Source organism: Schistocerca gregaria, chromosome 6 (assembly GCF_023897955.1).
Source record: "Schistocerca gregaria isolate iqSchGreg1 chromosome 6, iqSchGreg1.2, whole genome shotgun sequence".
Classification (NCBI taxonomy): domain Eukaryota; kingdom Metazoa; phylum Arthropoda; class Insecta; order Orthoptera; family Acrididae; genus Schistocerca; species Schistocerca gregaria.
In genome coordinates this window covers 367,060,506-367,073,447 of record NC_064925.1, presented here as the reverse complement: position 1 = coordinate 367,073,447, position 12,942 = coordinate 367,060,506, and the positions used below count along the sequence as shown (strand labels likewise).

The 12,942-nt window shown below is 45.9% G+C and overlaps 1 protein-coding gene across 1 annotated transcript in view; it reads left to right on the top strand.

Annotated features, from left to right (window-relative positions):
* Positions 1 to 933: 933 nt before the first annotated feature.
* The window catches only part of LOC126278039 (meteorin-like protein), a 244,449-nt gene continuing 232,440 nt past the window's right edge, over positions 934 to 12,942 (top strand). Inside the window, exon 1 of the mRNA XM_049977794.1 lies at positions 934 to 1,289. Within this exon, the coding sequence (XP_049833751.1) occupies positions 1,105 to 1,289 (185 nt within the window). The 5' untranslated portion in view covers positions 934 to 1,104. The remainder of the gene's footprint in view (positions 1,290 to 12,942) is intronic.

The window sequence follows — 12,942 nt, the reverse complement described above, 5'->3', positions numbered from 1 at the left end:
CTTTCATTTATGGGGGCATTTGATAGCTCTTTTCTACACAACCCCGGTACCAAATGTAGAGACTCTACATGCTCGTATTGTGGACGACTGTGATACATTACGCCATTCTCCAGGGCTGCATCAGCGCATCAGGGATTCCATGCGACGGTGGGTGGACGCAAGTACCCTCGCTAACGGAGGACATTTAAAACATTTCATGTAACAAAGTGTTTGAAGTCACGCTTTTACGTTCTGTTGCTGTGTGTTTCCATTCCATGATTAATGTGATTTGAAGAAAAGTAATAAAATGAGCTGTAACATGGAAAGTAAGCGTTTCCGGACACATGTCCACATAACATATTTTCTTTCTTTGTGTGTGTGGAATGTTTCCTGAAAGTTTGGCCGTACCTTTTTGTAACACCCTGTATATTGCTTCCCCCTACTTATACCTCCCGACGAGATTACGAATATAAAATTAGAGAGATTCGAGCGCGCACGGAGGCTTTCCGGCAGTCGTTCTTCCCGGGAACCATACGCGCCTGGAACAGAAAAGGGAGGTAATGACAGTGGCACGTAAAGTGCCCTCCGCCACACACCGTTGGTTGGCTTGCGGAGTATAAATGTAGATGTAGAACAGCAACTTTCCTATTCCCGGAACCGACAAGGTCTCCCACATCGAGAGTGGTTGTAACTGCACGTACAGCTGAAAACTTAGCCTTTGGAGTAAAAAAGAACGCAGCAGTTTCCAGTGAGCACTTGCTACCGCCGACAAGACAAATATTTGTGAGGGCGCTGAGTTGGCTCCGGCTGCGGTCGAGCTGTATGCTTAACTGAGGCTGTTTGTGACCAATGAACTCGGACCCCGGGCAGATAGGGCAGTTTCCGCGGGGCGCCGCGCGGCGGCAGCACCTCCGCGACTCCCGCCCAAGCCGGGCCGCGAGGCTGTGTGTCGCGCCAGTCGCTGTCCGACCTGCGGATAGAACGGGCGCAGGCGGTAGATGTGGGGCGATTGTCAGTGCGTCACGGTCAGCTTCGCGCGAAGTGTCTGGCGCCGTGTGCGTGCGTGGTGAGGGGTTGCTGCTGCGCGCCGGTGCGAACGAGTCATGCACCGCCGGCGCGGACACCATGCGGATTCTGCCCCGTGGTAGAGGCGCGGGACGGGGACGCCAGCGCGCCGCGTCGACGGTCTGGTCGTCATCGCCGTCGTCCGCCGCGGCGACAGCCGCTCTGGCACTGCTGCTGATGTTCACGTCGGGCGGCATCGGCGCGCCCACCACCGTCATGGGGGAGCAGTGCGACTGGACTGGAAGGTAGGTGCGTCGCGCTCCGAGGAACCACGTGCGCCTGCTTCCGTGGCCGTGTTTGTTTACCTGTCGCTCCGGAGTACTCAACCCGTGCAGTGTAGCGGCGAGATTTCTCGGCAGGGCGCGTTCGTCCTGAGGGGCTATCAGCTTCGACACTCCTAGGAAAATAAGTGCATCTGTGGTAGTGGTGCGTCCACCACGAGTGTGTGATTTGTTTCGTGATTCTACTGCGAAACTGACATACATATCAGGACATGCCACTGACGTGCGCGGTTTCTTTGAAGCCGGAGTGGACAATCGTGCTTTGCATGAGATTCGTCACCAGCTAAATTGGACTTTATGGAACAGTGCCAGAGGCAGCTAGTCGTGTAATGGGCTAGAGTATGATGTTAAATCACTCGCGACTCCCTCCGCCACCCCATGAAATCATTGGGGCAGATTGATTAGAAGCGTAGGCCAATGGCCTGGAATAGGTTGGAAGGTGAGAACCAGGTGAATTGGCCAAGTCAACGGATGTTTATATCAAATGAAGATTGTGGTAACAGACTGATCTGTGACGTAATATAATATTTATGTTAGCGCCATATTTAACGCTCTCCGTTACAACTCCTCTCAACTATTTAGATAAACTCAGAAAGCCTATAACAGCCGTCCGAGCGGTTCTAGGCGCTTCAGTCTGGAACCGAGCGACCGCTACGATCGCAGGTTCGAATCCTGCCTCGGGCATGGATGTGTGTGATGCCCTTAGGTTAGTTAGGTTTTAGTAGTTGTAGGGGACCGATGACCTCAGATGTTAAGTCCCTTAGTGCTCAGAGCCATTTGAACCAAAGCCTATAACAGGTAACGCAGAAGTCTCCCAGAGGGTATCTGCGTATTGTCTGCATAAATCACGAAGAAATTGCAAGAGGCCGCCACCATACACGTTTTAACCTTTTCATAGGTATGCCTTGATCCACGTTAATGTTTCAGTAGACCATCGTAAGACATTTGAGGCTAGCTCGTATTTCTGTCCCTATTCACCTTTCGTTTATGCAGATAAAAGCAACGTTAACCTTGCCTTCATACTTCGTCATTTTTGAGTACTTCCAGTAATGCACGTTCCAAAGTGACCTTTGAGTTATAAAAAAGAACACAATTTAAGTGGTCATTAAATTAGTTTATTTTTGGCGGTATTAGGAGTCACTGCTCCTGGGGAGGTAGCGTTGAAAGTCTCAGAAGCACTGAATTTTAGGTGAAGACATTCAGTGGTTACAGCTCTTAGAGAGAGGTATCTGAATGTATTGAGTTCGGGTGTAATGTTCTCGCTGAAGATGGGCAGTGGTGAAGATGTTTCGACGTTGTACTGGCTATATGATCATGCAGCAAAGCCCGGAAATACATAGTTCCGTTTTATGTTTATCTTAAAGAAGCAGTCCTGAAAATATACCAAGCATATGCATTTGTAAACTTGGTGTAACCTGTCTACGTTTCTGCACCTGATAATATCCCGCGCCTAGTGTCGTCTGTTGCCGGCCTATCATCGGTTCTTACCACCTTCCCTGTTCAGCCTTTCCCGCTTTTATGATAGTCATGTGTTTACTCGGGCGTGATAGTCTCAAATCGTACGGCGTTTAGTTTCATGACTGTCGTGCAACGCTGTGTATCAGAACTGTTCCTTGAAATGAAACTGAAACTAGACAGCAGGAAGTACGGGTCAATTTGTTTTCCCTTCATGGTCAGTTCGTCGTGGAGAGCTGAAAACGCTAATAAAAGAAATGAAGGCCATTTCCTGTTGGTGACAGCACTCCTAGAGGTTTTTTACGGGCCGGCGCGGTACGCAATAGGGATCGGAATTTTAATGTGCGCAGTCCCTTTGCTCCCCTCGTTCTGTTTATAATCTGTGCTCAATTGATTCCGGTCATCAGGCGAGCACATCTGTCATCACAGTGACTCACGTTCGAGGAACCAGGTTCACGTGTGTAGTTTGCTTGTGCTAGGAAAAGGAGTAATAAGTGAGCAACTGTGTCATTCGCTTGGATTCCAAAACTATATCCCACTATTTTTATTCTAATTTTCAAGTTGCTGATGAACGCATTGTGCAAAGAGCTGCCTGTGTTCATGCTCTTGTTTAGGCACCCTCTTTAGGCAAACATACCATGGTATATATATTTTGATGCTGTGACGAGAGATAGGCGGCCATTTTATTCCAATTTATGATCATCGAACGATCCCAACTTGTGCCTCATTCCAGCACGTTGATACAAACAGAGGAGGATTTGTTTTTGTATTTTTAATGATTATGCCAGTGTTGTCACTTATTATACTTAAGTTCGGCGATTATTTACATTCTTCTCGTCCAGAAAGTTCGTGTATTTCAATATTTATTAGGTTACAGCGAGTCGAAAATATAGCATGTTATCCGGCTGGTGTGGCCGAACGTTTCTAGGCACTTCAGTCTGGAACCGCGAGACCGCTACGGTCGCAGGTTCGAATCCTGCCACGGGCATGGATGTGTGTGATGTCCTTAGGTTGGTTAGGTTTAAGTAGTTCTAAGTTCTAGGGGACTGATGGTCTCCGATTTTGAGTCCCATAGTGCTCATAGCCATCTAGCATGTTGGAGCGTTGTCAGTGAGCTACATTGCAGTTGTATATCATGGACGGTCACCGATAAATTTCGGTTACCGTGAATTTTTGAGGCATGAATTGATTCGAAGCAAAGCCGCAGAAATTTATAACTGAATTGTCTCACTTATTTTTGGCCTAACCTGAATCATTTACCAGTGATGTTGGCATAAGGTAAGCTCTCTTGCTGGCATCAGGGCAGCAGTTTCGAGACCATATATCTTTAATCCAATTAGTTACACAGTTGTATACACTGCATTATTCTTAAAAATATGTTAACTCCAATGTATTCGCTGTTTAATTTTTACTACACTCATTACTACTTCACGTAAGTTGCTCTAATGTTGGTGGACAAAGTTATCAATTTTTACATGTTAGAGTTTACAAAATCAACGACAATATAGTTATTTCTTAGTACGTAACTCTTAAAAATAAGGTGCATTGTATGATATTTTGAACATTTCCGAAATGTCTGGTAAGGCACGCTAAAACACAAATTTTTATGTAGGCCCGTAGTATTGTCCAAGTTTTTTTATGGCACATGTTTCAATTTGTCAACAAGATGCTGCAGATAAATAGCCTGCTGCCCATTCGTTTCCGAACAGGGTGAACGTAGTCTGAACCTGCACATCTTCACCCATTTGCCATGCATTGCCGGAAAAACACGACAAGACTTCTTTAAGAATTACTCCATTGAGCTCTATACATCCATTATGCTATCCCATAACGTAATTCTGCTCCCAGCAGCCTGCGACAGTGCCGCGTTGCAAGTTTCGAGCCGCATTTCACCTCGATGACGGCTTTTGCGGAGACGACAATCGACCTAGTGCAGCAAAAATGTGATTTACCCGAAGAGCCGACACGTTTCCGTTGATAGAGGGTCGAAGCCCGGTGACGCCATGTCCAGTGCAATCTTAATTGTCGATGTCGTTGCTTCTACATGTTAACACTTGCGGATAGTGTGGTGTCACCGCCAGACACCACACTTGCTAGGTGGTAGCCTTTAAATCGGCCGCGGTCCGGTAGTATACGTCGGACCCGCGTGGCGCCACTATCAGTGATTGCAGACCGAGCGCCGCCACACGGCAGGTCTAGAGAGACTTCCTAGCACTCGCCCAGTTGTACAGCCGACTTCGCTAGCGATGGTTCACTGACTTCTACGCTCTCATTTGCCGAGACGATAGTTAGCAAAGCCTTCAGCTACGTTATTTGCTACGACCTAGCGAGGCGCCATTATCTGTTGCTATTGATACTGTGAATCATGTAATGTCAAGAGCGACGTTCGTCATTAATGGATTAAAGTTAAGTATTCCACCAGCTACGTCCGTTTTTCTGCATTCTAATTCCCTTGCCATGTTCCAGACCTCACGCCAGCCTGCGTGAGCTAAAACGCGTGCATTTCGGCCTCCTTTAGGAACGCGGTTGGCTCTCCTGCCAACTACAACAAATAGTCTGCAGCGGAGCTCCATGTTCAACAACGTACGATGAACGGTGTGCTCCGGAACACTTCTGCGTGCACCAGCGTTGAGCCCCTGCGGCAGAGATGCCACAGATCATCTATCTTATTTTACAGAGGAGACAAGCCTCCGAACCCCACTTTCTGTGAAGAGTCGTGGACGTCCAACCATTTCGTGGCCATGTACTACCCCTTTACGTAAATGCTCTCGACAGTAGCACGTGAACATTCGACCAGCTTGGCCGATTTCGAGATACTCGTCTACAGCTTCAGCATAATAATCATCTTCTCTTGGTTGAAGTCGATTATCTGAATGGGTTGTCTCATTTTCAGTCCATGTTTTCGCTAGGGTGATCACACTTCGGCGTTACCCCTGCTTACACACTTTAGTTACCGCGTCATGTGCTCGCAACGCCAGCATGCGGTGGGCAATGGTTATAGTGTTTTGGCTTATCAGTGTATACATCACTGAAGACAGACTTCGAAAACCGATTTTTAGATTACAAGGCGATGGAACTTGTCTTATCTCTGATAGCTCAACCTTGCCAAATAGTGGATATGGTAGATATTTCAAGTGAAGAGGGTACTCTTTACTATTGTAATGAGACTGAAGTTGAAGAGGAAATAATTAGATTTCAAAATGACATTTCCTGCATGTCCGAATATAATGAAGAAAACTTTTGAATATCAGTGAGTATAAAAATCTACCCTAACGCTGTGAAAAAGGTATCGTATGTTTTTCAGTATCTGCGTCAACTTAACAATACGAGGCAGCATTATTAACGACGAACGTAGTTAAATATGTGTGTCGAAATAAACTAATACTCATCTTTTACACTGTATGAAGATTGGCCCGGAAAATTTTCACCTAATTATTATAAATTTGCCAGTGCTACACAAAGCCAAGTATCTCACTGAATGTTTTTAATATTTAAGATGGTGAATATCTTGAAAACTGAGCATAGGCTTACAATTTTTGATGGGGAGAAAATTATCTTTTAGGTAATCAAAATTGTTAATTTCTGCTATGACGTGCTTAAACTTTCAAGAATTACTAAGTCACTATTCTGTAAGACTGAAAAGGTAACGAATGAGGTCGTTCTCAGTACAGTCGGCAAGGAAAAGGCTTTATAAAACACTGACAAGATAGACAGGATAATGGACGTCTGTTAAGACATCACGGAAAAACTTCCGTGGTACTACAGGGAGCTGTAGAGGGCAAAGACAGTAGAGGAAGATAGGGATGGGAATACATTCACAAAATAATTGAAGTGAAGAGGTTGTTGGCACAGGGAGTAGTTCATGGCGGACGACATCGAACTAGTCAGCAGACTGATGATATTTAAAAAAACACTCTAAATGGAATAAATTACATGCAGTAGATCACAAGCATAAAAGGGTTGACCATACCCGACATACACGTTTCCTTACATGCAACCTAACCAGAACTGCAAGTTTTTGCAGTATTTAGATTAAGCGATGTGAAAGTTCTGACGCATTGTAGAGCCAGAGAATGTACGCCAAAGTATTGTATTATCGCGAAATAGGGGAGATAGTGTCACAAATATGATTCGTGAATTGGAGTGGCAATCATTAAAACAAAGGCGTTTTTCGTTGCGACGGGATCTTGTCATGAAATTTCAATCGCCAGTTTCCTCCTCCGATTGCGAAAACATTCTGTCGGCATCCACCTACATAGGGAGAAATGATCATCACAACAAAATAAGAGAAATCGGGGCTCGCTCAGAAGAATTTAAGTGCTCGTTTTTCTCGCGTGCCGTTTGTAAGTAAGCTGTTTAGGTTTTTATGTTGGTAACGTCACTTAGCGGTCTGTATGAAAGTCGCTGGCTGTGCTGTGTGCAGTCTGTGGCTGGTTGGCATTGTTGGAATATTCGCTATTGTAGTGTTCTGCAGTTGGTGAGCCGCCAGCACTGGTGGATGTGGGGAGAGAGATGGCGGAGTTTTTTTGAACGGTTGATCTGGACGTGTGTACGTCAGAGAGAGTAAATTTGTAAGACTGAATGTCATGAGATGACTTTTGAACAGTATTAAGGTAAATACATTGTTCTCTATCAGAGTCTTTCATTTGTTGACTATGCCTGTCAGTAGTTAGTTCCTTCAGTAGTTAGAATCTTTTATTTAGCTGGCAGTAGTGGCGCCCGCTGTATTGCAGTAGTTTGAGTAACGAAGATTTTTGTGAGGTAAGTGATTCATGAAAGGTATAGGTTATTATTAGTCAGGGCAATTCTTTTGTAGGGATTATTGAAAGTCAGATTGCGTTGCGCGAAAAATATTGTGTGTCAGTTTAGTGATGATCAGAATAAATAAAGAGAAATGCCTGAGTACGTCGAGTTTTCCTGAGCTGTTTGAAAATTAAATAACGTAGAGGTTTATCAGCACAGTAATTCACTAATTTTTCGAAGGGGACGTTTCACGTTCGAGAGTGGAACGTTAGGGAAACAGGTTGAAAGTGTTTCATTGAACCCTTTGCCAGGCCCATAATTGTGAATAGCAGAGTAATCACGTAGATATACTGGTAGTGGATTAGAGGGGAGAAGTCCTCAGAGTGTAACAGGCGACCGGCTTCAAGTTCGCTTTCACGTCCCGCGCGAGGACGGAGTTGTAGTTTTTTTTTTTCGTCGCTGTACATTTGGTGGGTGCTACAGTTGTCGGGAGTAAAACAAGAAGCCGAGGAGTGTCCGGACGAACCGCGTCAATGGAGTGCGACACGGTGGCGAGGACGCATCGCGTGCAGCCTATACCACGGAGTCCGGGGCAGGGTGACGCCGCAGAAAGCGTTGTGGTGGAAAGGGGGGGGGGGGGGGGGAGTGAGGGATGAGCCACAAAAGCCGGGACGAGACAGTAGAGAGCAGCTCGCGGCACGCCGCCGGGAGTGGAAGTCAATTTGCCGTCGCGCCGTGGCGCGCTCAGAGCAGCACAGTCCATTATGAGCGCCGGGGCAAGGTCGTAGTCGCCGCCGCAGCGTTGATTGCGTTCGCCTGCGGCCGACCGGGCAGCGCTTGGCGGGCTTTCGCGGAACACGCCCCGCCGGTGGTCCGGCGACGAGACAACGCGAGGCACAAGAAAGGCACCGCGGTGCGAGCCGAGGCCGCTCCTAAAAGCAGCGGCGACACTCCACGCCGGGCTGGCTGGTTACTTGTCTCGGTCTTAACAGTCTGAATCAGACACGCTGTGAATTCATTTCTCATAATTTTTTATACACAGAAGCACAACAAAAAAAGGAAACTGCTATAGAAATGTGCTTTCAAATGCAGGGATATGTAAACAGGCAGAATATTTCGCTGGGGTAGCCTGACGGTGTGTGGCGGAGGGTACCCTGAGTGCCTCTATCGGTTCTCCCTTCTATTCCAGTCTCGTATTGTTCGTGGAAAGGAGGATTGTCGGTATGCTTCTGTGTGGGCTCTAATCTCTCTGATTTTATCCTCATGGTCTCTTGGCGAGATATTCGTAGGAGGGAGCAATATACTGCTTGACTCTTCGGTGAAGGTATGTTCTCGAAACTTTAACAAATGCCCGTACCGAGCTACTGAGCGTCTCTCCTGCAGTCTTCCACTGAAGTTTATCTATCAAATGGCTCGGAGCACTATGGGACTTAACTTCTGAGCTCATCAGTCTCCTGTAACTTAGAACTACTTAAACCTAACTAACCTAAGGACATCACACACATCCATGCCTGAGGCAGGAGACGCAGCATCCCCGAGGAAGCAGTGAAGTGGCGATTTTCCCGTACGACAATTTCACGAATGTACCGTCAATATCAGGAATCCGGTAAAACATCAAATCTCCGACATCGCTGCGGTCGGAAAAAGATACTGCAGGAACGGGACCAACGTCGACTGAGGAGAATCGTTCAACGTGACAGGAGAGATACTCTTCCGCAAATTGCTGCAAATGTCGATGCTGGGCCATAAACAATTATAGACTGTATGCCTAGAACCGCACGGCCACCACGGCCGGCAGCCTTTATATATAAAAATAGTAACTGTTCTCTAAAGAACAGATACCATTGATGACCGTGCAGCTTCTCTAGAATGTTGTTGTTGTGGTCTTCAGTCCTGAGACTGGTTTGATGCAGCTCTCCATGCTACTCTATCCTGTGCAAGCTTCTTCATCTCCCAGTACCTACTGCAGCCTACATCCTTCTGAATCTGCTTAGTGTATTCATCTCTTTGTCTCTCTCTACGGTTTTTACCCTCCACGCTGCCATCCAATACTAAATTGGTGATCCCTTTATGCCTCAGAACATGTCCTACCAACCGATCCCGTCTTCTAGTCAAGTTGGGCCACAAACTCCTCCCCTATTCTATTCAATACCTCCTCATTAGTTATGTGATCTACCCATCTAATCTTCAGCATTCTTCTGTAGCACCACATTTCGAAAGCTTCTATTCTCTTCTTGTACTATTTATCGCCCATGTTTCACTTCGATACATGGCTACACTCCATACAAATACTTTCAGATATGACTTTCTGACACTTAAATCTATGCACGATGTTAACAAATTTCTCTTCTTCAGAAACGCTTTCTTTGCCATTGCCAGTCTACATTTTATATCCTCTCTACTTCGACCATCATCAGTTATTTTGCTTCCCAAATAGCACTCTTAGATGTGTGAAAAGATCCATTATTGTTAGATTACACAACTGGCGCTTGTCCAGCAAAACAGTAACAGCCCGAAAGAATCTCAAATGAATCCGTATCCTGAGCGTTTCAAGCCAAACCTGCCACGGAACTAGCAGTGAGGAGATTCTTTCTATTTATTCTCTAGAGTAAATGATAATTAATTGAAACCCTCAGCTGCTGAGAGGTGTTGTTGATGTACCTCAATGGGGACAGCTGAAAATGTGTGCCTCGACCGAGACTCGAACCCTGGATCTCCAAAGTGTGCGCGAGTAATGAGTGGATGGGCAAATATTTATTAGGTATATTACATATGTAGAATTGTGCGTCTGCCATGTAAGCAGGTGATCTCGGGTTCGAGTCCCGGTCGGGGCACACATTTTCGGATGTCCCCATCGAGGTATATCAACAACATCTGTCGGCAGCTGAGGGTTTCAATTAATTATCATTTATTCTAGAGAAGTTGCACGGTCGTCAATGGTATCTGTTCTTTCGAGAACAGTTACTATCTTCATACATAACAGAAAGAAGTGTTATTTGGTGCAATGTTTCCCGTTATACGTATGACCTCAAGCCATCGCGGAGTCTACATACCTTCACGGATTACCAGTTTCCTGTCCCACCTATTAATCCTACCCGGTAACTCTATTCCACTAACGAGCTGCATCCAGAACAGAGTCTGAGGAGAGTTTTGTAAGCTACCTCGTTCCTAGTAACTTAGAATTCTTTCTATGAATCCTCTCACTACCAGTTCCGTGGCATGTTTAGCTTGAAAAGCTCAGGAGACGGTTTCTTTTGAGATTCTTCCGGGCTTTTACTATTTTGCTGGACAAGGGCCAGTGGTGTAATCAAATAATAATGGATTTTTCCACATAATTACGAGTGTTCGCTACATCTGCTTTATGCAGCGGTCCTTGCAGAAACGTCGAACCTATGTATGTCTTCTTGCACTCCGCTGCAATTTTGCAGGTTCGTCACTTCTCTGCCTGCCGGCCGCGGTGGTCTCGCGGTTCTAGGCGCGCAGTCCGGAACCGTGCGACTGCTACGGTCGCAGGTTCGAATCCTGCCTCGGGCATGGATATGTGTGATGTCCTTAGGTTAGTTAGGTTTAAGTAGTTCTAAGTTCTAGGGGACTAATGACCACAGCAGTTGAGTCCCATAGTGGTCAGAGCCATTTGAACTTCTCTGCCTATAACAGCAAAGGGGAGTTGCTAGAGGAATTTCCGACGTTACAGCCATCTTTGGAGACTTACCTCCGTTTGAGAACGTCGTAGGAAGTACTGTTCACAAGGAAGTCTTCAGTCCAGTCGTGCAGCAGTTCCGATTACAATGTTTATGGCTTCGAATGGCGGGAGAAAGGAGAGGGAGGAGTGGCGATGACGTCATAACAGTGTATTTCAGATATAGCAGGTGGTTCGCCAGCAGGACAACAGGGCAATCACGGTGCCTAGATTACCATAACTCACACGCGCTCAGGTGGTAGTTTGCTGCTCTCGACGATTGAGGAGGGGGATGTGGTAGGACGGGGTCAGCGATCTGGAACCGTCGTCGTCGGCAGTTGGGCCGGCTCGAGTATCTGCGTCGGGAAGCTTCGGCATTGTCGTGTCTGCCTGTCCAGCCAGCGCTGGAACTGATTGCTACTTTTATCTCCAGGGCCATCGACCGGAGCAGCGGTCGTGGAGATACCCCGCGGGGAACGGAATTGGATCTCCGACGCACGGGGCTTCTTTCTATGCTACCACCCACTTAGTGCCGAATCGCTTTCAAATTACCTACAGGGTAAACATATGTACGTACGTCAGACCGATTGAAACCAGTACCTTTCTTAAGCAATTTTCGATGCGGCGTTACGTCCGTTGCCTAGAATTTATTGTACTTACGTAAGATTTGTTGCTGGATAAAGCGAGGAAGAATAGACGAGCTAGACAGGTGACGTTACAGAAGGATATTCAAAATTTCGTGGGTTGATAAGAAATGTCGTTCACAAAAAAGATGTGGAAAACGGCGAATAAAAGAAGAGACAGAATAAAGGCGCATGCAGAAATACTAGGGGGACCCGATGACGGTAATTATTGCAGGAGAAGCAGAGATTAAAATATGTAGAAAAAAATTGAAGTGGTCATGTGAGGCGAACTAGTGACAGGAGAGGAAATTGTGGCGCACGACATCAGACCAAACTGAAGATTCAGGAAGAAAAATTTTTGTAACAAGAACAACAGGTATAAGATTATGATCACAAGTTAAAAATGTTTCACGAAATTCCTCCCCAGGTATTTTCAGAATTTTAAACTCACATTTTTTTAAGTTCAAACGAAGGTGTGTCGCCTGCGTTAGTTCTTTATTCGTACTATCTGAAGATGGCCTAATAGGGTCACGAGAATAGGGTACAAGTGAAAGACATATGCGCCAACTGGGTACGTCTGATATGGCTTCAGTACTCGTTGGGGTGTCACCGTTTCCGCTGATTGAAACCAGTTTTTAATTCTGGAAATTTTGTACCAGAAGAAATGAATTCTTTATGCACAATTGTACGTGAGAAAGGGGAGGCATACAACTGTTAGCAATCCCCAGTCTAATGAAGCGGCGTGCCTTAATGAAGCATCGTTTTCGTGCCGGTATTATTTACATTTTAATAACTATCCGTAAGTTAAAGACTGTTATAGCATAGTACAAAGATTAAAATGTTTGCAGAGGTGATTTGCGCGTTGCGGCATTGGTGCAAAATTGTCCCATGTGTGTTCCGTTCTCAGGTGAAGTCACTCGACGACAGCCACACGACTTCGTAGAATCGCAACAGAAACTACCAGATTCCATACCGTAGTTGTCGTTTCGGAACCGAATGCCGTAAAACGCAAATATTTTGATACAAATTCAAAAACCTACACGAGAAAAAATATTTTGCTACTTAGAAACTCTTTCCTGACTTGTAACAGAAAAATATTCATATTGGAATAAGGCTA